The sequence below is a fragment of the Thunnus maccoyii genome, chromosome 10 (genome assembly GCF_910596095.1).
Source record: "Thunnus maccoyii chromosome 10, fThuMac1.1, whole genome shotgun sequence".
Taxonomy (NCBI): Eukaryota; Metazoa; Chordata; class Actinopteri; order Scombriformes; family Scombridae; genus Thunnus; species Thunnus maccoyii.
In genome coordinates, this window is record NC_056542.1 from 1,912,390 (window position 1) to 1,936,856 (window position 24,467).

Sequence of the window (24,467 nt, forward strand, 5' to 3'; positions counted from 1 at the left end):
TAAGTTTAACGTTTATTGACTTTTCCCTCATAGAATATAGAGTCATTACGGGACAGAATCCTCCTCCCGGTTCATGAAACGGTCACATTAGTGACACCGACTCCTCCGGAGGTTGATACCCGGCCAGGGCGGCAGGCGGGCGGCAGGTTTGTTGGGTGAGTTTCATCCCGGAGTGGAGATCTGTTTTCGGCTGTTAGCCTGCTGCTGTCACCGCGGGACGCCAGCTATGAGCTCCGGGGCTGACATGGCTGTTTGTTGACATGGCTGTGGACGAGTCTCTCCAGCATATTTATAGTTGAATTAATAAAATGTTGAGTCACTGTCTCTGGCTCTGTTCGCCCATGTTGGGTCTCACTGAACCTGTTAGCTAACCGGCGGAGGGGGGCAGCTAGCGAGCTAACTGTGGCTAACATGAACATAAACGTCCCGGAGAGTGTGCGTGATGCTGCGGGAAGTGTGCGTGATGCTGCGGGGGATGAGCTGAGCTGAGCTGCTGCCTGACATGTTGTCCTGATGCTTAACATTTATATTATACGACCAGTAGGATCCTGGCTATGAGACAGCAACATCAAGTTAGTGATGCTAAACAGTTAATATCATAGCTTGTTATTTCCTGGCGTTTATTAATAAGAACTCCAATAATTAGATTAATCGATTGGTCGATCAACAGAAAATTAATCGGCAAAGATGTTTATAGCTGCAACTATTAGTTGAACTATGAATATTTCTGAAAAGGTACCAAATAGAGCTCAAACGATTAGTCAATTAATCAATTAGCTGATTGACAGAAAATGAGAACTGCAACAATTAATCGATTAGTTGTCAACTGTTAAATTAATCGCCAACTTTTTTTGACAACCAATGAATCGTTTTGAGGTAATTTCTTAAGAAAATTTTCCAAATTGTGTTTAATTCCTTGAACACTGCTGCTCATTGTTAGTTCAGGGCAGTGGATAATTCCTGGAACTCTGCAGTTCATTGTATACTTGGCCGTGGTGAATTCTTGGAAGACTACAGCTTTGTCATATGACAGTGAATTGAACAACTTTGGGATTTGGACTGTTACTTCTTACTTGGATAAAATGGGACTTTTGAGGACATTTGATAGAAAAAACAATCAAATAATCAAGAAAACAATTGTCTAATTAATTATTAATGTAAATATCCATTAGTTGCAGCCCGACAGTGGATAACTCCTGGAAGACTACAGCTTCTTGTTTATACAGGGCAATGGATTCAAATTAATCCAACACTTTTGATAATCAATTTTCCATTTATCAAGTATAAAATCGAAACATTTTCTGGTTCCCACTTGTCAAATGTATCTGTGCGTTTTCCTCTGATTTATATTAAACTGAATATGTAACATTTGAAGGGTTGTGGAAATTTCTGGATTCTAAGATGCGTCGCTATGCGGACGATTCTGAATCGATTCACAAATCTGTTTTTTAAATGTTAGTTAATAACATGATGTTGACAGAATGAAAAAGGCGGAACTCAACTGTGAGGGCAGCGCAGCACCTGGACAGTCTACAGCGAGCAGAGTTATCTTGTAGTTCATCTTCAAAACAGGCAGCATTTACAAGCATTTTTTTGATTTAATGACTAAATAATTACCTTTGCGAGACAAACATGAAACATATTGTGAACTTTCTACACTGACTCAGAGACTAACGTTAGCGGAGCAGCAAACTCCAGCAGTAACGTACGAGACCAGCTGACCGACAAACACTGCAGCGCGAAACAACTTAAACCGACGATGAGGTGAAGAAAATAACTCGGTGCTCAGAAACCCTGCAGCCGCTCAGCGACGTCTTTCCTCGGAGCTGACGGAGCAACACAGCGGAGCGGTCTGCCTCCCCCTCAGTCTGTTGCATTGTAACTGTTAACAGTATATCTTAACCGTCAGTTATGTTCCATGTTGTATTTCAGTGCATGAATGGTTTGGCACCCAGTATACTGGAGCAAGAGACTGAAAACAGAGCCTCCTTTTCTATTCATCCAGTCGAGAATTGATTCTGAATCGAATTGTGCACCCAAAGATTCACATTCTCATTTATTTGAGGTTTGTTTTAATAGCTTGTGATGTGCACTTGTTATTATTTTCATAGCTTATACTAAATCATACTTGAATAGGTGAACATCAATAACATCACTCAACATCTCCGCATCTCAAAGCTCTCAGCAGCCTCCAGATCATGTAAACAGTAATGAGCTGTGTGATACTGGATTAATGTGAATGACTCAGCCGTACAAGCGAGAAACACTCTGTTGTTGTGTTGACTGTAGGTTTCACCGGTGTGTGTGTGTGTGTGTCGCCTCCGTTGCCATGCTAACATCTTGTTTATTCCTGGTAGAGTGGGACACAGAGACACATATAAGCAGCTTATCTCGAACAATAACACCATAACCAGGATCTGAGGCGGCGTTCAGGATGTGAATCACATTAAAAAAAAAAAACCCTCTCATTTAAAGGTGCAGTCAGCAATTCTAACCTAATACACTTTTTTCCAGTGAAAATCTCTTCACGGTCTGCTAGCTGTCTGTTCTGTGTGTGTGTGCTGTTCATACACAGCCTCGGCTCTGTAAATGGGGGAAACAAGCAAAGTGGCTCAACCTGAGCCTCACTACACTATTCCAGCCAATCAGCAACAGGGAGGGTTTGTGCTCGTGCACAGAGCAGGGAGAGGTCATCAGAGCAGCTGTCTGTGTCTGTGATGACACTCCAGCACCCCGCTGAACGCTGGGGGAGAGTGTAACGCCATCCATTCGTTCACACTGAGCAGCGGAGCCTCTGTGGACATTTCCGATAGCCGGTGAACCGCCCTCACGCTGCGTGAGCTGAATGTTTGCTCGACGCAGCTCGTGGCAGCGGTGGAGGATGTAAGTCAGTGTCAAGTTAACGGAGAAAAAACCTCCTCTAACACGCACTGATGGGTGAGAAGTGCTGAGAGGTGGCGTGTATGGACGGACTGTTGTCTTCACGTGAGATGAACCCTCATGTTAACATCCGAGCCCTGAAGGGAAGGCCGTATTTGTTTGGCTGTTGAGTTCAAATATCAACAATCTTTCTCCAGAACGACTGACTCCACCTTAAACCCTGAGACTGTGGCAGAGCGTGGTGTGTTTGTTCTCGTCGTGTACCTGCTAAAGACAGATGTGCGTCTCCGTCTCGTGTGTCCGCCGTCCACTCGCTCCTCCTGTTTGTGTAGAGCAGCATCCTCTCAGCTTCTTCAGCCCGCTGCTGCTTCCTTCCTTCCATTAAACTCTGCTCGTGTCAGTGTTCGGGTCACGCTGATGATGAACGGCCTCCGCAGCAGCCTGTTAGTCTGGTTTGGCAGCGTTATATGTCAGGAAACATCCACTCAGTGTCTCCCTGTAATCCTTCTGGACCCTTCTGAAGCTTCTGCCACCGACACAAGACGGAAATAAGTTAATCAGAAACATGAGAGCAGGTGTTTTTCATTTCAGACGGATCCGGCAGCTGAAAGCAGAGAGAGGTTTCTGTTAGAGCTGAGCTGCAACCAGCCAATGTTTTCATTATTGATTAATACGCTGATTATTTTCTTGATTGATCGTTTGGTCTATAAAATGCCAGAAAATGATGAAAAATGTTGATGAGTGTTTCCAAGACGACGTCCTCGAATGTCTTGTTTTGTTCACAACCCAAAAATATTCAGTTTACTGTCAAAGAGACTAAAGAAACCAGAAAATATTCACATTTGAGAAGCTGGAATCAGAGAATTTGGACTTTTTCTTTCTTAAATTACTCAAAACGATGAATCAATTATCAAAATAGTTGCTGATTAATTTAATAGTTGACAACTAATCATTTAATCACCTAAATGTTGCAGCTCTACTGTTGATTTCTCTCCGTCTGCAGTCGTGTGTAAATGAAACAGTTTTCTACATAAACAGGTTTATAATAGATAGATCTGCAACTAACCAATGTTTTCATTATCAATTAATCCGCCAATTTTTTTCCTCAATCGATTAATCGTTTGGCCTGTAAAATGTCAGAAAATCCAAAGATATTCAGTTAACTATCTCGTACGACACAGAAAAGCCTCGAATCTTCACGTCTGAGAAGCTGAAACCAGTAAAGTTTTTTAGCATTTTTGCTTAAAAAAATGAATGAAACGATTATTGAATTATCAACAGTTGCCAGTTAATGTTCTGCTGATCGACTAATCGCTGCAGCTCTGTAAACAGAGCAGCTGCCAGTATTTATCTCTGATATGATGCAGTTTTATTGATGGACTGTAAGGATCAATACTTCACCCTCCCAGTGAAGCTACAAACTGATCTATACCTGCTCTAATAAGAAGTTTGATTCATCGCCACGACTGTTTATAAAGGAGAGAAACTCAAAACAAAGCAGAGTAAAGAAAAGATCATTTTAGCCGTTACTGACATATTGAAATATGTCTGGATTGACCCTGATGCTGAGTTCATATTTCTTGTTCTGGCAGAGCAACAGTTGAAAATAACATAGATGATATTTAATTGAAAAAGGACATGAACTGTTTTAGCATTAATGTTTGCAGCACTGTTGAATCTTTTATTTGGTGATGGGAGAACAAAGGCAGGCGGCTATCTGGGTGTAACATCGTGTTCTGTAGTTCACAGAGACTTTCTTTGTATTTTCTGATGTTACTCATTCATAAGAATGTGGTTTCAGTTAGAGATGCATCATAACATCCATCGGTGTGTCATTGTTATTGGCTGATAAAGGCTTTAAAATTAAATATCCACATCTTCCCAAAATGAATATTTCTGCTGATATGACATGCCTGGCTGCACCTGGCTGCTGCTTCTTCTTCCCACTTTAACCAGAATAACAAACTGGGAATCAGCGCTCGGTGCCTCCCACCTAGTCTCGGCCCTCCATGTGGATCCAACCGGAGCGCCGAGCCCCGGACTTGTTATTCAGGTTAAAGTGGGAAGAAGAAGCAGCCGGACTGTCGGGGTGAAACAGTCCGTGGAGGAGCTGCTGCGTTTGGCTGCACAGATAGGTAACACCTCGGATGTACCACTCTGTTTGAAAAAGACTTCTTCTTTTTGGTTTATAACAGCAGTTGGCTACCAGAGTATTAGCTGCATTACTGCCACCGTCTGTTTCAGAGTGTAGACCAGAGATTAAACTCGGTATCGGCAATCGAGTCGAAAATGAGTCGGAAAATATCTGCGTATCGGATATCAGCAAAAAATTCCAATGTCGTGCGTCCCTAGTTTGAGTGAATCCTGTCAGCCTTGTTAGCGTCATCCTCCCTGCTGGGTTTTACTGCGGATCACTACAGACTACAAGCTGTCATTAAGTCATTATCACAAGTTATAACCACATTCCTCTGACGAGTCTTTACATGTCAGGACTTTGTTATCCAATCAGACTGTAGCTGAAACAAAAACAAAAAATCATCACTCTGGTTTCTTTTTTGCTAATGTGGTGACTGTTTAGTCTGTTAGTTAGTTGAACTACTTCACTTCTCATATTAACCAACATTAAACCAACAAAAGCTTTTCTGTCAGACATAATTATAAACTGAATATGTTTGAAACTGTTGATCAAGACATTTGAAGACAATAAATTAAATTAATTTCACTATTTTATGACATTTTATAGACAAAAAGATTGATTGAGAAACTAATAGATCAGATTAATAGTCTTCAGCAGGCCCCAGTATAACAGCCTCATACAGGCTGGGAGAAGTTGGTGCCCAGTTTGCTTCTGATGTTTTTATTAAAATGCAGATTTCTTCACCAGATCTGAGCCTGAAGCTAACTGTAGGATATCAAAAACCTCCATCTCTTCTGTTCATTTCACCGCTGTAGATTGTGAGATTATATCCAGAGACATATTGACATTTTAGGTGTGTGTATGTCGTCAGGTCCTGGTCATAAAGCCGTTACTACCCGGTCTGTTGATCATCTCGTGCTTCTATAGAAACGCGATGTGGAGGTGAGAGTGTGATGGAAATATGAGCGTGTCTGCAGGGATCTGGCACTCAGCCCGCACCGACTCTCAACCAGCTAATAGACTTTGACCTGGATCTAATTGGGACAACTGGGAAAAGATGATAAATCCTGCAGATTGTAATGAGGACAGAGTGAAGTGAAGGCAGTTTGACTGGTTTCCGTCTCAGACCTGGTCCACTCATGATTTGCTTTTTCCACTTGTTTGTTTGTTTGTTTCACTTTTGCATATTTTATATTAAGCAGTCAAATGAGGCCTGTTCACATCACCCGGCCCGGCTAAACAGGAAAAATATGACCTTTTTAGATATCTATTCATGGGATTTTTTAAAAGTTTTTAACTTATAGAAAGGTAGCGGTGTGCACCAGACCAGGTGTAGGATGACTGATTCTCCCAAAAAGCTCCCGAAACATTTAAAATGTAAATTCTGTGTAAATATATAGTGTCAGAGAGAAGCAGCTTTTACATGAGAATTTACAGTACGTATCCTGTCATACAGGATACACACACACAGCACCACTTACAACACAAACTAATGTTCACATACCTGCACCATGATGTCAGCAGGATGTAGTCAGTTTTAAGCCCATAACCTGCTTTCTCCTTTCAGTCTAATAAAGTTTTATGAGCTTTAATCTCATATACAGATATTTTATTATTATTAAGTTATTAAAAAGGGTTTGAACAGACTATCTCTATCTAAAGGAGATATATTATGCTCTTCTATTTTCTGTTATCTATATCCTGTTATGACGTCGGATGTTAAACACGGTCAAAACTGGATGCAAACGTATGTAGAAATGCTGCCTGCAAGTCAAAAGTCAGGGCTTCAGTCTGCTCTGAACGCTTGTCTGTATATTTTGACTAAACGATTATTTGACCTTTCACAGAATGTACTTAAAAGTCTGTACTGGTGTGTCCTCCAGGCGAGACTACATCTGTAAATGTTCGATATCTCTTTGTCTTTGTCTCCATTGTGTCTGGTTTTCTTGCTTTTCTACTCAGACAAGCTGTTTGCAGCACAAGTGAGTACTTGCTTGTTGTCAAAGGAAGCTCTGATAAGGTCTAATCAGCACCAGTCACCCTCAGTGTTTTCCTCTAGGAAGTTGTTACTCAGTAAGATGGAGCCGTTTGTTTTCCTTCCTCCTTTTACTTTTCACAACTTGTGCAAACCGTTGTTTTTATTTCCTGTCGACTTTGCGACACTCTGCTCTAATTAAACAATGTGATCAGTCTGTCGGTCGTCACCTGAGTCTGACGGAAACTCATTTGTCATTTTCCCTGAAGTTTAAATCTATTGTAAGTGTATTAATTCACTATTAATACGTCGTTGGAAACACTGACACATGTCTGTCACGTCTCTGAATCTGTTTTCTCTTTTCTGTTTTTAAAAAAGCCAACAGATCCTTAAAACATCCAAAGCCGTAAGTAGTCTCAAACAGTTTCCATTTTCATTATCAATCAATCAATCAATCAATCAGTCAATCAGTCAACCAATCAATGTTACTTTCTTTATTGATTTGTTTTTGGTCTGTAAAGTGTTTCCTACAGTTTCCTGAAGTCCGAGGCTTCACATTGCTTGTTGTGTTAAAACCTAAAGATGTTCACTTTAATATGTCAAAAGAGAGAAGCTGGAACAAAGTGACATTTGGCAGTTTTGTTCGACTCTACAACGAAACTCTGAAAAATGCCTGTCACAACTTCCTGCAGCCCGACGTGATCTTATCAAACATTTCAGTTTGTCCAACAAGACAGGAAGATGCTCAGTTTGCTTCTGTGTTAAAAGAAGGAAAAGCAGCAAATTCTGTCATTTAAGAAGCTGAGACCAGCAAAGGTTTGTCTTTTTTTTTTTTAATTATGAATTGATTAATCATTGTCGAGCTGCACTGAAAAATTAATTGCTCAGAAAATTAATTGCAAACTATTTTGCAAATCGATTAATCATTTTGAGTCATTTTTAAAGAAAAAAACAATTAAATTCTCTGATTCCAGCTTCTCAAATGTGAATATTTTCTGGTTTCTTTAGTCTCTATATGACAGTAAACTGAAGATCTTTGAGTTGTGAACAAAACAAGACATTTGAAGACGTCATCTTGGACTTTTTGGGAAACACTGATCAACATTTTTCACCTATTTGCAGACATTTTATAGATCAATTCAAAGTTGAAGGACTTTTAAATATCTTAAGACCCTTTTCAACCAAAAGTTCCAGGTAATTTGGAACCAGAGGAACTAAGAGCATCTGTCTCCACAGTAAGAATGTTGATGGTTATTTATTTCTGCTTTAGAACGTAACAACATGAAACAATTAAAAAATAACACTTTATTTCACTGGCTTTGTTTTCCATACCGCAGCTCCCTCTCTTCATTCACTTTCTAGTGGGCTTATTTGCTGACACAAACACAAAGTACAGCAGAGGTTTAAGGGATTGTTATTGGTAGATATTTGGTCATAAACATATTGGACAAAGTGAAGTTTTGATGATGATGCAGCTAGAAGAAAAGTCAGAGGACCAAAGTTATTAGAATACAAGAATACGACATTCTCTTGTTTCACATTAACAGTAAAGTGCAGATGGATCCACAGTCAGCCTGCGACTGCAGCGTCCTCCCGTCCTAAAGAGGGCAAACTGGGATTCTTTATCCGGGATCCTCCTCTAAGCTCCGCTCGCTCAGAAACAATCCTCTCAGCCTCTCAGCCTCTCCTCACAGGAGGGCCTCACCTCTGCCCTCCGTCCACACAGGACGCTTTCTGAAGCACGGTACGGATGTGTGCTCAAAGGAACGAGGGCAGCGGAGGATGTGGATGCTGCTGTCTGTCGTGTTTGTTTGACTCAGGCCTCGTGAGGAGTCCGCATAGTGAGGCGAGGAGATCCTGGACGTCCACCTGTGGCTCAGCTAATGCTAAGAGGCTGAGTGTCGGCTAATGCTTTGATCTGAAGAGAGCTGAATCGTCTTTTCTTGCTCGTGGCCTCGGTCTGATCAAAGGTGATTACTTGGATATTTTAGCCCGATCAATACTAGATGTTTGAGGCTGATGCTGAGAGCGATATTAAGGAGTTTGAAATAATCTGATAACTGTATATTGGCTGATTTTTAAAGTTGAACTGCAGATTGTCCACCTTAGTGTGTGTTTCCAAAAGTATAAATCTTTTTGTGTATCCAGAGGGGGCTGATGATGTCACTGATGATGTCACTGATGATGTCACTGATGATGTCACTTAAGTCGGTTGGGGCTGAAGACTATAAGTTTGATAATGAGGTTAGCAGACCTCTGTAGCTCCTCGTCTCTGCTGGAGGTTAGCAGCTCCAGGCTACATTAGCCGCTACTAGCATAACACACCACAAACTCCCACCAACCAACTGTTGACAGTTGTAGTTGCATTGTGGGTAATGTAGGAAGACGAATGCATGGAATAAAAAAGAAGAGTTGTTCTAAGAGTTCAGGGCTAAATTGTTGGAGTACAAATAAACAACAATCTTGATATGGATCCTTAAGATTTGTTTTTTAAAGAATTGTAATCAAGAGACATACTAATCAGGACATTTCATATCTGAAAATATTATTGCAACTATTTTCATCATGAATTAATCTTTCAGTTTTAAATGATTTGTCTCTAAAATGTCGGAAAAAAGTGAAAAATTCCTGTTTTAATTTAAAACAGCTCAAGGTAACATGTTCAAATTACAGGTTTTATTCAACCAAAAGTCCAAAATCCAAAGAAAATCAGTTTTACTGCCAAAGAAAAGAATAAAATCCTCACATTTAAGAAGCTGGAACCAGTGAATATTCTGTATCTGTGCTAGAAAACCAGCAAACGATTAATCAATTATCAAAATAGTAGTAATAAACAAACAACAATTCATTAATTAACTTATTGTTGCACCTCTAGTTGAAAAATAGACCTAGTTTGTTATGTCTGTACTGCAGTTTGGACCGATATATCTGCATCTAATATCAGCTGATTCATCAAGAGAAAGGAAATTCTTCTTTTTAACGGTTTTGTTTTGACGATGGTCATAACATTTTATTTACCTACCTCATTACTGGCATCTGGAACCGTAAATATCTTCACCGCTTATTTTAAAGTGAAAATAAAAGATAAAAGTTTTAAAAAATGTTTGCCCAAACAGCCTGTAAATGTCTGCTGGATCTCTTTGACCTACTTACTGTACTTACAGTGGAGTAGATGACTATAATAGACTCTGTATATTCATCTACTTCATACTGTGACTATAATCAACATTTTGAGTGCGTTCACTTTTCATTTTCACCTCTAAATGAGTAGTTTGGGTTCATTTGATTAGAACCTGTGCAGCTCCCTGGAGTCTGTTTCTAATGTTGTGTTGCTGCATCCTTAAATCCAGTTGGATGGATGGACACTACACAAAGACCCAGAACAGTAAAATTAGACATGGAGAGTCTGGAGAAGCTCCGTCAGATGTGATTTTAATGTATTGAACCTTGATACGAAGTGTTTTCCTCGGCTTTGAATGCTTGTTGAGATTCTCAGCCTTGTTTTATTAATCTTTGATCTGATGCGCTGTGCTTGATTTAGACAAAGATCTTTATTTAACATGTATACTTCATCTTGGATATTTAAAAGCAGTGAGGCATCTGTCTGGTGTGTATATCTGTATCACTGTGTCTTTGTCTCATTTACTGGACGGTATGAACTTGTTCTAAATTAGAGAAGTGATTTAGCAGCATTTTCCTCCGGTTCTGGCTTCAGCTGGTCTGCGGTGACTAATAATGTTTGTTCTCCTGCACTAGTTTCCTAAAGAGAAATATCTTTGTGTTTGCAGACACTGTGATACTGCTGCACTTTGCTGTTTTTTAATATTGATGAGGAAACTGGTCTTCAATATTAGGTTTTACTTGACATTTTAAGGTCTTAGCAGGTCTGAAATTCGCATCCGCCGGCAGGTTTGTGTGACCGTTTGAAGCTCCTGTTCTGTTTGTGAAATGTGGTGAACGGAAAATGTGAGAACTCCTCACAGGTATCACATGTCTCCACCTGCGTTTCACCTCAGCAGCGTGAACCTGCGGTGATCCCGCCGGCTCGAGCAGCTCAGGTTATTGCATCAACCCGGGTTGCTCATCCATCATTACTGAAAACTTTTGCTCTGCTGAATTTTCATGCCGCTGATTAAGTTTGTTTATTTATCACATTCAGCTGCCGGGTGGGGAAATTTCCATCACGCACACACACGATCCACCAGCTGAAGGCTTTTCAGCGCTCAGCATTTAGTCATAGTTTTCCTCTTCTTCAGACTCTGGCTATGAAAATATTGAAAGTAGATGAGAAATACCAGGAATTCAGTCACCGCTGTAGCTGCAGGACAGAAACACAAGTTTATTCTCTCCCTGCCCAGCAGCAAGTACACACAGCCTTACTGGTTTGTACAATACTCACACCAGTTATCAGTCGCTGCAGTCGTTCCTCCTCTGCATGCTGACCTTGAAGTAACACCAGCGTAGAGTATCTCTACTGTCAGATACGGACGGTAAAATCAACAGTACTTTAAAGTTCAGCTGAAGCAAATGAGGCTTCAACGGTCCTGAGACCTGAACCCAGACCGTACCAGCCCCCTTTCAGACCCGACCTGATTGAATTTGACACTCAACCTTGAGATCTGAGTCTGTATGAATGATCTGCCTCACAGGTTAGAAGATGAGCTTATAAAACAAAATCACTCCAAAATATAATAAATATGAAAGAAATAACAACATGTATCTCATGTCCAGAGTCTTTGTTCTTGTTCTCTGGTGTTTTGACACATGATGAGTAGCTTTTAGAATGTTGGCATGAAGTCACATGACCTGAGTACTTGACCCGTCCTCCCATCAGTGTTTCTCATGAGATAAAGTTCAACAACTCCCAACCCCTCAACCCCACAGCCTGTCAAATCACTGTATCCCCCCCGGGCGAGTTTACATTTCCTAGGATGGCCCGCCCCCTACTCTGCCTCCGATTGGCTGACTCTGATACTCTTACCCTGACCATCTCGCTCCTCATGCCTAAACCCAACCACCCTAACCGACGAAGGCAACAAGTACCAGCCAGACTGAGGTAGAGTGAGTGGGCGGGTAATTCCGTCGCCATCCTAGGAAAAAAAAAACAAAACCATCCCCCAGGATACAGACACTGTTTAAGAGTTAATAGCTCTTCTTTGTGACATGAAAAATGAGCTGACAAAGTACTGAAGGTTTTTTTTTTTTCTCTTCATTGTGAGTGAAAGTGAAGAGAAGCTTTGTTCTGTTTTTACACCCGAAGAGGGTTTTTTGTTTTTGTTTTTTTTTTTCATCCTTTTTGTTTCCTGCTGTCTTAAAAATGCTGCCAGGGTGCTTTCAGCTTCCTCTACATCCTCCTTCCTCTCTGGAGGGAAATCATCATCATCATCATGCGTGTTAATAGTCAGGTTGTTTGAAGCTGTTGGACGCCAAAGACTGTCTGAAAGTTGTTTTTAGCTTTTTCACACTAAACAGACATGTTGTACGTTTGTTTTGCAGTATGAATAATAGTAACAGAACTGTTGTAGTAAATCAACACATAAATGTTCTGCTTTCTCCCAGATGAAGTAACCAGATTCCTGTGATCTTCTCTGATTTCCAGGTTTGCTTAGTGACTGTTGATATAAAGTTCTGTTTGCAGGTTGATTTCGCTGTGATAACACTGCAGGTGCAGCCGGATCGAGTTGTTTGATGTTGACTTTTTGATGTTGTTTGCTATGCGTTCAATTCTGAGACACAATCAATAATCGATATAACGTGTCACTTGGTGTTGAATCGTTTTTCTGTTGGAAACGGGTTGCTGAGGTCTGGCGATGTAATAACAGATCGATCGATTGATTGATTGATAGTGTTTATTGTTTCTGGTTGAAACTCTTTTGCTCAATCTGCTGTGAACTTGATCAACCTGCTGATTATTTTCTGGTTTATTGGATTAATCGTTAGTTTGCGATATCAGGTGATAGTGAAACATTCCATTGTTAAATGTTGTCAGATGTTTTCTTTTGTCCAACCAACAGTCCAAAATCCAAAGATATTTACAGCGATATAAAACTGAGAAAAGCAGAAAATCCTTGAGAAGCATTTGAGAAGTTAGAAACAGCTGATTTTTCGCATTTTGACCAAAAAGATGATTGACTAATCGCTGCAGCTCTACAATCTGCAGATCTTCATGTCTCACAAGAAAAACAAACAAATATACAAACATACCATGAAACAAATATGTTCAGTGAGACAATATAACTGTGTCTAACACAGTTTCCACAAACTCTTTATAACTTGTTTGCTCTCATTGTTGTTTTTGCCGATTGAATCAGTTGAAGTTTCCTGAATGTCGAGACAAACCTGTCCCGTCTGCTCCTCTGAGCTCCTCTGCAGATAAATGTCCTCCAGCTCTGTAAAGGAAGAAGTTGTTTCAGTAAAGTGTTTTCTGTGTGTTTTGTGTGTCGCAGCTTTCCGAGAGACAACCCTCCAGTGAAGATGAGACCATGGTCCCGGTACTAACCTCCAAAAAAGCCAGTGAACTCCCCGTCAACGAAGTATCATGTGTCCTGCAGGTACGCAGCCAACCAGAAGTTTACCATCATATTTATTTGTACATCCTGAAGAGACAAATGTTTAAAAGCAGTGGACCTTTTTTACTATGTGAACTACTACAGAGAAACTGTTTTTATTTCATGTGAATATTTTGACACAAAATATCCATTAATATAATCTGAATTGTGGACCAGGCACAAGATGTCAGCAACCAAAATACAAGTTAAATTAAAATTGGTGCCTTGCTAGTGAGCTTGTTGGCTTTGTGTTCCCATCTGCAAAAGCTCATAATTAAATGCAGTGGTGAATAAAATACCAGCTGAGTAAATGAGCTGGTACAGAGAAAAGAAAACAGCCTCTTATTGAGAGCTATTATGACTAACCTGCGGTAGCGCGTTAGCGGTTAGCCCTGTGAGTAGTCTCTAGTTCACCAAACTTCAAGAACCAAATATTTTATGAAGACACAAGGATTTAATCTGCGGTGCCATTTTCTGCTTTACAAAGTTACTGCAGTTTAAAAAAGGATCAAATAAAGCGACATCAGTATGATATCTCTCTGTTTATCTAACAGATATCATATTAGCCCTTTTACCCAGATTGAGACAAATCTGCATCAAACTTACATTAAAAATAAAATAAAAACTGTCCTGTGTCATGTATAGCACCACTGACATGCCAGTTGATTGCATTTCTGAGTAATTTGTTTTGTTTTGAGACATGAATTCTCCATCTGTTCAATCAGGGGAAGTGTTGGACTGTTAGCTAAACACAAAGTGTTGCATATTCTTAGATTTTACTACATCTGATGCAGGACCATATTAAATGTCTAGGTACTTGCTGAGGTTTAAACAAGAAACTTGTCCCCGTTTGTCACCAGTTTAGAAGGTTTCTGTCTGAGAATGAAGTTAAAATATTGAACCGAGCTTTGTTCTGTTGGTGCCGGCAGGCCGACCTGCAGCGGGGTCTGACCCAGGAGGAGGTGAGCCGGAGGAGGAACTACCACGGCTGGAACGAGTTTGATATCAGTGAAGAGGAGCCGCTATGGAAGAAATACATCTCACAGGTAGCACACGCACAAGATTTAAATATATAAATATATGTCTGATACAGAAACGTGATTCAAAGGGAACATTGTGCATGTACATGAACATTTCCTGGTCTATATTTATATTCTGAGGCTCTGTAAACAAAGGGAAAACCACTCTGACATGGATTCCAAACCAACATCCTGTAAAGCTTTAATACATGTGACAGTCTATTCTTTCCCTCTCTAAAGTCGACAGATTATGAGACAATGGGCCCCTGAGCATAAACATATATAAGACCCCCCCGTCCTCCCTACCAGCCCTTCACCTTGCGTCGCTCATGGTTGTTTTATTTTGTGTCTTTTCAGTGACATTTTGCAGGTTAATCATTAGTGCAGCTGTTGGTTTCAAACTGCACTTAAACTTCAGTATTTTCTTCATGATGAGCTATTCTGCTATCAAACATTTACATTTCTATTGTAGCATTAATACACTGTGTGCAGCTGTGTTATGTAGAGAAAATAACCCAAAATATTGTTGATAAAAATAAATCAAACTGGCTATGGGCAGATACTCAGTATTACAGGATCAGTGGCAAAAAACATGTGAGCCTACTTTTAGTTGAGGTCTTTGGAAAGTCAAAGAGAAATTATATTAACTGTCACTTCAGAGTCTCTGGCTGTGGGGCCCCTCAGGCCCCCGCTGGGCCTGTACCCGGGAGGCCCTTCAGTAATCTCTGTTGGATGCACGTGTGGCCCAGAATCCATATTTGTTTACCCTTTTGTGGTGTTTACTTTCGGAACGTATGTGGCAGTTTGCCCTCGCTCGCTTATCTGATAGTCCATGTTGAAACTCTTATCTGCAGCTGAGTCTCAGGAAGCCCTTCACACATCCAGCAGCAGCCCTGAACGCAGCTCCTGGATGAAGCTAAAATACTATTTTTATCTCGTGCCTGATAAAATGTCTGGAGGCTCATAATGTTCCAGAGTGTCATCGTTTTGTCATGAGAGAGAGAGAGAGAGAAGCGAGATGACCAGGAACACGGTGCGATCTCTGACTGCACACAAGAGCAGCAACACGTCTATGAATATCACAGGAGACACTATTGACTGTTGTGTTTTTACAACATTTGTGTTATCGTGACACACCGATGAAATGACTCACAGTAATGGCACATATATGTCCTGCAGCTGATATTAGCCTTCAGATGGAAGAAACATGATAGTTGCATAACACATACTGTGCATCAGGCCTTATTTTGTCAACGATATTTTTATTGAGCAGTTTGGTTCATAAATAAATGACTAAGGCTGCAAATTTTGATGCAGATTTTCTGTCGAACAAAGCCCAAGATGACGTCTTCAAATGTCTGGTTTTGTCAACAACCCAAAGATAATCAGTTTACTGTCATAAAGGACTAAAAAAACAAGAGAATTGAACAGTTTCTTCTTAAAAAATGACTCAAAATGATTAATAAATTATCAAAATAGTTGGCATTTAATTTAATAGTTGGCAGCAAATCGATTAATCAACCAATCGTTGCAGCTCTACATAGACAGTGAGTCAGTTGTTGCTCAGTTTAACAATTATAAAGCCAGATGATGTGTTATCCACTCAATATTCAGTCAGTACATCATAAAAATGACTAATTGAAAAAGAAAAATTGAACAGTAACAACAACAAAATAAACTGAAAAAGAAATAAAGGGTAAAAAGAAGAAAAGTCTCTGATAATGTGAAATGTTATAGATGGTTTGTCGTCTAATTTTAAGCCTCAAAGTGCTTAATGAGGGTTTGCCAAATTCTATTAAACTGAGTTTGTTTTGAAAGCAAATCAAATCTTTTCTAACTGTGAGCAGCTGATTAAGTCATCCAGCCACATCTTAACGGTTTTATGTCTTTGCTGTAATGAGGGCTTGCATCAGTCTTTTTTAATCTATTAAATATCTTCTGTCACAGATCATAATATAAACAGAGCATTTCACATTTGAAAAAACACAAATTAAATGGATTAAAATTAAGTTTCATCCCCAATATCTCTAAACAGTATTTTAGATCAAACCAAATCTTCTTAAAACTAAACTTCTTTACGTTCCTACTTCTCCTACAAAATCCTTTTCATAACAAAATGTAGCTAAAGTTCTCAAATAAAAAACTTTATCTTGAAACCAGGAGCCATCTTATCAAAGACTCAGTCCTGCATCAAGCATTTAAAGTCATATTTCAGTACATGACAGTTGTAAATACTCTGTTTTTATCCCAGGATGTGTTTCATTTGGTACAAAAAACTACTAGAAAGTCGGAGCTTTCCTCTAACAGGCAAGCTGAATGTAGGAGCCGTGTCTGTCGGATTTGAGCGGTTAAATAATGAAAGCAGCCTGGGGGAGTTTTGTCCACATGAACTCTGACCAGGACAGAAACTGCTGCTGCTGCTGTTGAGCCAACCAGCCGGAGGAAGGAAGGACGAGAGGCCTATGTAAGCAGCCACAGAACAGAAAGGTTAAATATAGAAACCTAGAAGGAAAGAAGTAGAGAAGGATACAGAGGACTGAAGGAAAAGGAGTGAGGAAGAGGAGGAGACGGAAGAGAGAAGGATAGAACGAAAGCTGCTTTCAGAGTCATCTTTATTGTCAATTCTGTCATATGTACAGTACATATAGAGGATTGAAATGCCGTTTCTTTTAGAGCTTGGTGTAGGTCAAGGACTAAACAAAATAACAAAGGGTTTAACAATACTAGGATAAAAAAAAAAGTACCAAGAATTTAAATATTTATAAGTTAAGCTGGAGGTTGGAGGGGTGGCAATAACAAGGCACAGATCAAGAACAAAAACTGTAATGATAATAAATGTAGTGCAAATAGTGATGAAAGAGATGTGCAAGTAATACCTTATCCACAGGGTGAGTAATTAGCAGCAGTTTTACAGTAGTATTCTGTACAAAGTGGCTGATACTGAGTGTAGGTGTGTGTGTGTATATGTTTATATAAAAAAGTCTTGGGGCTGGTGCTGTTGGAGGCAGAGGGGAGAGAGTTCAGCATCCTGACAGCCTGACAGATAAAGCTTTTAAGCAGTCTTGAGCAGGCTCGGAGGCTCCAGTTTCTTCTCCCAGATGGCAGGAGACTGTGAGGGATGGGTGGGGTCCCTCGTGATGCTGGTTGCTTTGTGGACCAGGCGGATGTTGTAAATGTCCAGGAGGGAGGGGAGTGAGGCACCAATGATCTTCCCAGCCACGCTGACTCTGCGCTGCAGGATCCTGCGGTTGAAGGCAGTGCAGCTCCCAAACCACACAATGATGCAGCTGGTCAGGATGCTCTCGATGATGCCTCGGTAGAAGGAGCACATGATGGGTGCCTGGGCTGTTGCTCTCTTTAGTTTCCGGAGGAAGTAGAGACGCTGCTGGGCTTTCTTTGCCAGTGATGCAGTATTGTTAGTTTAGGAGAGGTCACACCCAGACATTTGGTGCTGCTCACCCGTTCCACAGCAGAATGATTGATGGTCAGCAGGGGATGTTGGGTGTGGGCTCTCCGGAAGTCAACAACAATCTCCTTTACTTTCCGTACATTTAGGGAAAAGTTGTTATCTTTGCACCACGTGGCCAGTTGGTTCACCTCTTTTCTGTAGTTTGCTTCATCATTGTTACTGATGAGACCCGCCACAGTTGTCACATCAGCAAACTTGACGTGAAGTGGTTGGAACTGTATTTTGGTGCACAGTCGTGGGTCAGCAGGGAGAAGAGCAGGGGACTGAGCACGCATCCTTGGGGGGTCCCAGTGCTCAGTGTGGTGGTGCGCGATGTGTTATTGCTGATCCTTACTGACTGTGGTCTCTCAGTGAGAAAGTCTACTCACAACCCAAATTCAAAAAATGCAAACTATCCCTTTAATACTGTGTATAAACAACAAGAGTGGATACTTTTATATCCAACAGAAACAATAAAAGCAGGATTATGTGATTTATGTCTGTTTGTCTTTAATGAACACCACAGACCTGCCTCATGGTTGAGGTTCGTTGCAGTTAAACTGTTTTACCCTAGTTGCTGCATGTCTCTGTGTCAGTGGAAGTTACTCCAGCGTGCATCATGTTGTATTGTGAGCATGTAGATGTTAGACAGCAGTGACAGTGAGTTTGGGGATGTATAGTAGGAGTTTCTGTGGTTTGTCGATTAAACAGTGAAGAGTTAAAGAGTTCCTGCCGCTTCTGCGTTCAGTCGTGTCGTCGACGTGGAAACCGGGTCATTTGGATGCTGGAGCTGAAAATAGAGCTGGAACTGTTGGCCTGCTTTACTCGATGAGCTCCGCCTCTTCGCTACGGATGACTGACACTTTGTCCTCACATCGAGAAGCACGCACACACACACACTTGTACTTGTCCCCATTATCCATAAAAGTCTTCTTCTAAAATGGCCTAATTTTGTAAAAATGTCCTTTCAAGAATGTGTCCTCACTTTTCAAAATGTCCCCAATTTTCCAAAAAACCTTTCACTTTAAAATATGTCTTCGCTTTCGAAACATGTCCTCACTTTCAAAGATGCCCCCACTTTGCAAAAATACTCCAAAGTGTCTTCACTCCTAAAAATGGCCCCATTTTCTAAAAAGTGTCCATGTTTAGAAATGTGCTCACTTTTCCAAAATGGCCCAATTTTGTAAAAATGTCCGAATTTATCAAAAATTTCCACACTTTCAAGAATGTCTTCCCACTTTCCAAAATGTCCTCACTTTGTTAAAATGTCATTCCTTTATTAAAATGTCTCCACTTTCCAAATACGTCAAGAATTTTCAAAATATTCCAGTTTTTTTTTTTTAGTTAATTTCCTTACTTTCAAGAAATGTCCTCGGTTTAATAAAATGTCTCTACTTTCTAAAAATATCCTCACTCCCTAAAAATGTACCTATTTCCTAATGAAGTCCACACTCTCTAACATAGACTCACTTTCAAAGGATGATCTCCGAATGGTCCCCACAAGGATAGAAATGGGAGAGCGCACTTTAATCAGAATATAGGTCGCTGTCATTGATCATCCATTATATTGTGACCGACCTCGTTCACTGATGTCATAACCTCTCTGTCTCTCTCTCTCTCTCTCTAGTTCAAAGACCCTCTCATCCTGCTGCTGTTGGCGTCGGCCGTCATCAGCGTTCTCATGCACCAGTTTGATGATGCCATCAGCATCACTGTGGTATGTTACACACTTTCAACCACGCTTCTCTTGTTTTTTTTCCCTCCTTCCCTTTGAAAACACCTCAGAGACCTGCACTTCTTAAAGTTATTATTAGAAAAAGTCACTTATGGCAGCGTCAGCAGCAGCAGAGGAGATGTAGATACTTGTTTGGGAAAAATAAGATGAGATTTTTTTTTTTTTTCCAATCCCAGTGGGGAAATGTTGCTGCAGTGAATAATTACATTGCTAATGCGCAGGATAAAGAGAGAAAAAGGGAAACATTAAAGAAAGTTTGTCTGATTATCAAAATATCTGAACATGAGTCAATGCATTAGCAGCATTTTATTGTTGTAGCTGCTCGAGGAGGAGCTAGTTCGAACTGCTTCGTGAGGGTCACAAGATAAATCTGAGAGGTCTCGAGATGATAGATTGGACAGGAAAGAAGAAAAAACAGTTCTGCTACATAAATTTGGTTATTTTCATTCAAAACTTTTCTTAAATCTTTGCATTTTTGTGAAATATTGGAGTTTTACCTCTTTGGGCCTTAAACAGTTGTTTATTTGAAACCATGTGAGGGGAAATATGTCTGCAAACAGTTCATGGACATCTGAAACATGACAAAGACAATTACACACTGATTGTTTTGTAAGGGGCCACAAGTTTGGGAACCAAATGTTATTTTATGTAAAATCTTCATCTGAAAAGTAACTAAAGCTGTCAAATAAATGTAGTGAAGTAGAAGATCTTTCCACCATTGCTGATAGAAATTATGGACAAAACGTCTAAAAAAACTGGAAATATCCTTTGAACAGCCACACAAGAAGCTGTCACATCATCATTATACTGTTTACATATGAACTTGGTGTGTCGAGATGTGTTTATGTAGTTTGTCTAACAAAGATGACGCTAAATAAACTACAGCAGTACATTAAGACTCATTTACGTCACTGAATCTGACTGATTTAAAAACATGGATAAACCATTGAAACCACTGTGTGACTTTACTGGGTGACTGAATATAAATGAGATTCTGGCTCGCATCACTGTGGTCTTTGTGGGTTTTACTGGTTTGAATAGTTGTCAGATGTTGAAGCCTAACCAGCTACCTTTCTGTCTCCTAACAGGCCATTATAATAGTAGTGACAGTTGCCTTTGTCCAGGTGAGTCCTGTATGTGTGTGTGTTAGTGTCTCATAAATGTTGAAGGATTCTTGGGACCACAAACAATGAGCCGACATTTACAGTGTGAATCTTTAAGTAGTCTGCTGCACATTTGGTCGTGTGTTGTTGTGTATGTATGAGTGAGTGGATGGAATGTATTTTCTATTTGTTCGTTCATACTTTTCGCACCGCTCCAGCTGGTTTTTGTTTTGATAACTCTGTCCTCCTCCTGTGTGTGTGTGTGTAGGAGTATCGCTCAGAGAAGTCTCTAGAAGAACTCGGGAAGCTGGTGCCTCCAGAATGTCACTGGTAAGAGTTAAATCCATCCTCCTCTTCTTCTTCTGTGGTCCTGTTGATGTGGTTTAGTCCAGATTAACAGGCAGAGCACAGCAGCAGTACTGGTTTATTTTTGTTTATTGATTTTCTTTGTATATCAAGTCCTGATATTTTCTTCTCCCGTATATGTAAATAGAGGATATTTGTGTCCCTTTTCTAAGAAAACAAAAGTCCCTTTGGTGCATTCCTGTTTGTGTTTCCACCACATCTGAAGAACCATGAAGATTAGGAGAATTAGAGCGATCATGGATGTAATGAGATGCAGTTTTCACAAGGCCTGGGCAATAAAACGATACCGATATGTACCAGTGATAGACTCTTCATCAATAGCAATAAGAAAACTGTTCAATAGTTTAACTTAAATGCACTAAATGCAAACCGCCATGAAAGCACATAATGATTAAACAAAGGAAAGCAAAGGTCACATGAACAAAGCCCAAGCGTGCTCCCTCGCTGGCTCATAAACAGCCCATCATATCCCCTGATAATGGAGCGAGCTACGAGTGACACGCAAACAGCCAATCATTTAACAGGTGTGTTGTTCGGTCGCACCATCGACATGTGACACAGCAATAATTATCAATAATTATCAATCGACTGAAATGAAACATTTTATCGTGATAATTTTTTCAGCCAATCTTGTGACTGTGATGTTTAAATGGATGTACATTAATGAATAATAAAGGAGACTTCAGATCATCTGCCATCAAAGTGACAACCTGCTGAGACTTTTATGGTTTTGTATTTCAGCTTCGGTACGTAAACATCGACTGAAACGGCAGATAAAGATCTCGGCTGCACATACGCTGTTTTCATCTCGCTCTACGTAAAGTTTATCCAGTAAACACTTGAGTGATATATTAATCAGTTGTTAGGACACACGTGTACTGTGGTGCAATAAGAAGGAACTATGTTAACAGGAAGTGACTGTTGCATCATGAGCTGTAACATAACTTCAAAAAATAACAGTTCAAATTTAACTGCTGATCCTTTTATGAACGCAGGTCTGACTTTGGTTTATTTCTATCTGCATACCTGCAGAAATATGTGTGTTTTTAGAATTAGTATTCTTGCAGTTTATAATGTTTTGGTTGATAGAAACATCACTATGGTTTGTACATTATCACACTACCAGACTGTGAGGTGTAGCATCGCTCCCATACACTGTTTGTGATCACTCACGTTCTCACACTGATCAGTATTTCTTTATAGAAACGGGACGTCACATCCTTTTTTGGAGCCAATTGTGCAGAAATTCTGTAGAATGGAAATATGACCATGTAAATGTGGACAGAAGCTGAAAAAGTGAATTTTCAGATTTAACTTGCTCGAGGCGTCTGTACGCTTCAAACTAAGTGTTGTCAGATGGTTGAACAGCATCTGAAACACCGTCCCATCACACCTTTATGATGTCAGAATCATGGAGGGGCTTCAACTCGTAAATTTTACAAAACAGACAATCCAACAATCACTTAACGCAGTGATTGGCCAGGTGTGTGGAACAGCCAAACAAAAAAGTTGGATCTGAGCAATAAATCTGAATTTAACACTAATGTTTGCAGTGTGAACGAAGCCAAAATGTTCCTTGAAACAAACTCCTTCCTCAGGCTTTGATTTACACTTCAAATAGCAGCACACAGAAGGAACAGCTGTCCCTTCACCTGGCAGACACACACACACACACACACACACACACACACACACACACATTTGTACTTCTGTCCTTGTGAGGATGACATCATGCATTCCCCAGCTACTACTTTAAATTTAAAAAACAAGGCCGGAGATTTTCTTTATTTTGCTTCTTGTCAACAAATCTCATGTTTGGAGCCAAACCAACAATGAACTGATCTACTTATAAGTATTGTTTGTGTATCCAAAGGAGAGCTGCAACAATTAGTTGATTAATTGATTAGTCAATTGAGAGAAAATAAATATGCAACTATTTTGATAATCAAATAATCGTTTGTCCTTTTTTTTAAGCAAAAATGCCTCCGTTGTTGTCCAAAAACTATTAAAAACACGTCAGTGAGTCACACCGCTGCACTGGGTGACATGTTCCTCAAGTTGTACTGAAATTCTTTGAGAAATATACAGTTCAACGCAAAGTCCAGAGGTTGTGATATGTAGCACAAAAACTTAGTGAAGCTGTAAACAGGACTGCATTCCTGCACATGCTCAGTGGCATCTGCCTCACACAGAACTACTCTCCAGAGACTGACAATATGATCGCTGTTATCAGTCTTTGGAGCCGTTTCTAAACAAACTAACGTGACTAAACTCGTAAACTAGTACTTGTTAGTAGATTAATTCATTGTTGGTTTGGCTCCAAACATGAGATTTGTTGACAAGAAGAAGAATATAGCAAATCACCAGAATGATCTTTAAGCCTAAAACCAAGTCTTAACCCTCACAAAGTGAGGACCGCCCAAAAAGTCCCCACTTTTCCAAAAAATGTCCTCACAAAGATCGACATACAGGTACACACACACACACCACAACTGGACAGAACCCATAACAGCAGGTCTGTAAACGGAGAAGATGTCGTGTTGTGGTTGAGCTTTATCAGGAGTCCATCATCGCTCAGTCTTATTTGTTTTTCCTCACTCTCTGTCTCCGCTCTCCACCTCCACCTCCACCCTTCTCCCTTCTCAGTATCAGAGAGGGGAACCTGGAGCACCTGCTGGCCAGAGAGCTGGTTCCTGGAGACACCGTCTGTCTTTCTGTGGGAGAAAGAGTTCCAGCGGATCTCCGCCTCTTCGAGGTACACGCACTGATACATACTGTACACACACACACGCACACACAGATATACATGCATGCAAACTCACCAGTGTTCAAACATCAACACAAAGCCTTTGTTAGGACATGTGTACACTGGGCTTCTTCTTTTGTGTCGTCTTTTTAATTTATCCAGAGCAGGTTCACTGAACATGAATGTATTATTTGTCAAGGAACCAGGATCCTGTTTACACTCACACAGTTACACACATTCACACCTGACACTCAGTAGCATGACTCCACTCTACATACTAACTGTATATTACTGTATATACTTTGTACTAATTGTCAGAGTACACTGTTACATAGTACACTGCAGTTAGTGAACGAAAAAAAAGTCAACATGATTAGCCTTTTTTTTTTTTACTTGAAGCTAACTTGAAGGTTCATTCTTGACTTTAAAAATAGTAGTTCCACAAAAAAAAAGTCTTAACTCAAGGTCTACTTATTAGATATTATCCAGAGCTTTCAGCCACATCATGCT

General features: G+C 40.2%; 1 protein-coding gene across 4 annotated transcripts in view; it reads left to right on the forward strand.

The window, feature by feature from the left end:
* Nucleotides 1-24,467, forward strand: part of atp2c1 (ATPase secretory pathway Ca2+ transporting 1) — a 46,253-nt gene that overhangs the window by 188 nt on the left and 21,598 nt on the right. Inside the window, exons 1-7 of one of the 4 annotated variants that reach the window (XM_042424608.1) lie at nt 28-155; nt 13,439-13,543; nt 14,470-14,586; nt 19,635-19,724; nt 20,831-20,866; nt 21,114-21,175; nt 23,858-23,966. In XM_042424608.1, the coding sequence (XP_042280542.1) occupies nt 13,475-13,543; nt 14,470-14,586; nt 19,635-19,724; nt 20,831-20,866; nt 21,114-21,175; nt 23,858-23,966 (483 nt within the window). In that variant the 5' untranslated portion in view covers nt 28-155; nt 13,439-13,474. Of the gene's footprint in view, nt 1-27; nt 156-7,374; nt 7,399-7,638; nt 7,809-13,438; nt 13,544-14,469; nt 14,587-19,634; nt 19,725-20,830; nt 20,867-21,113; nt 21,176-23,857; nt 23,967-24,467 lie in introns of those variants that run through there. The other 3 variants (XM_042424610.1, XM_042424609.1, XM_042424607.1) reach the window with 3 other exon arrangements.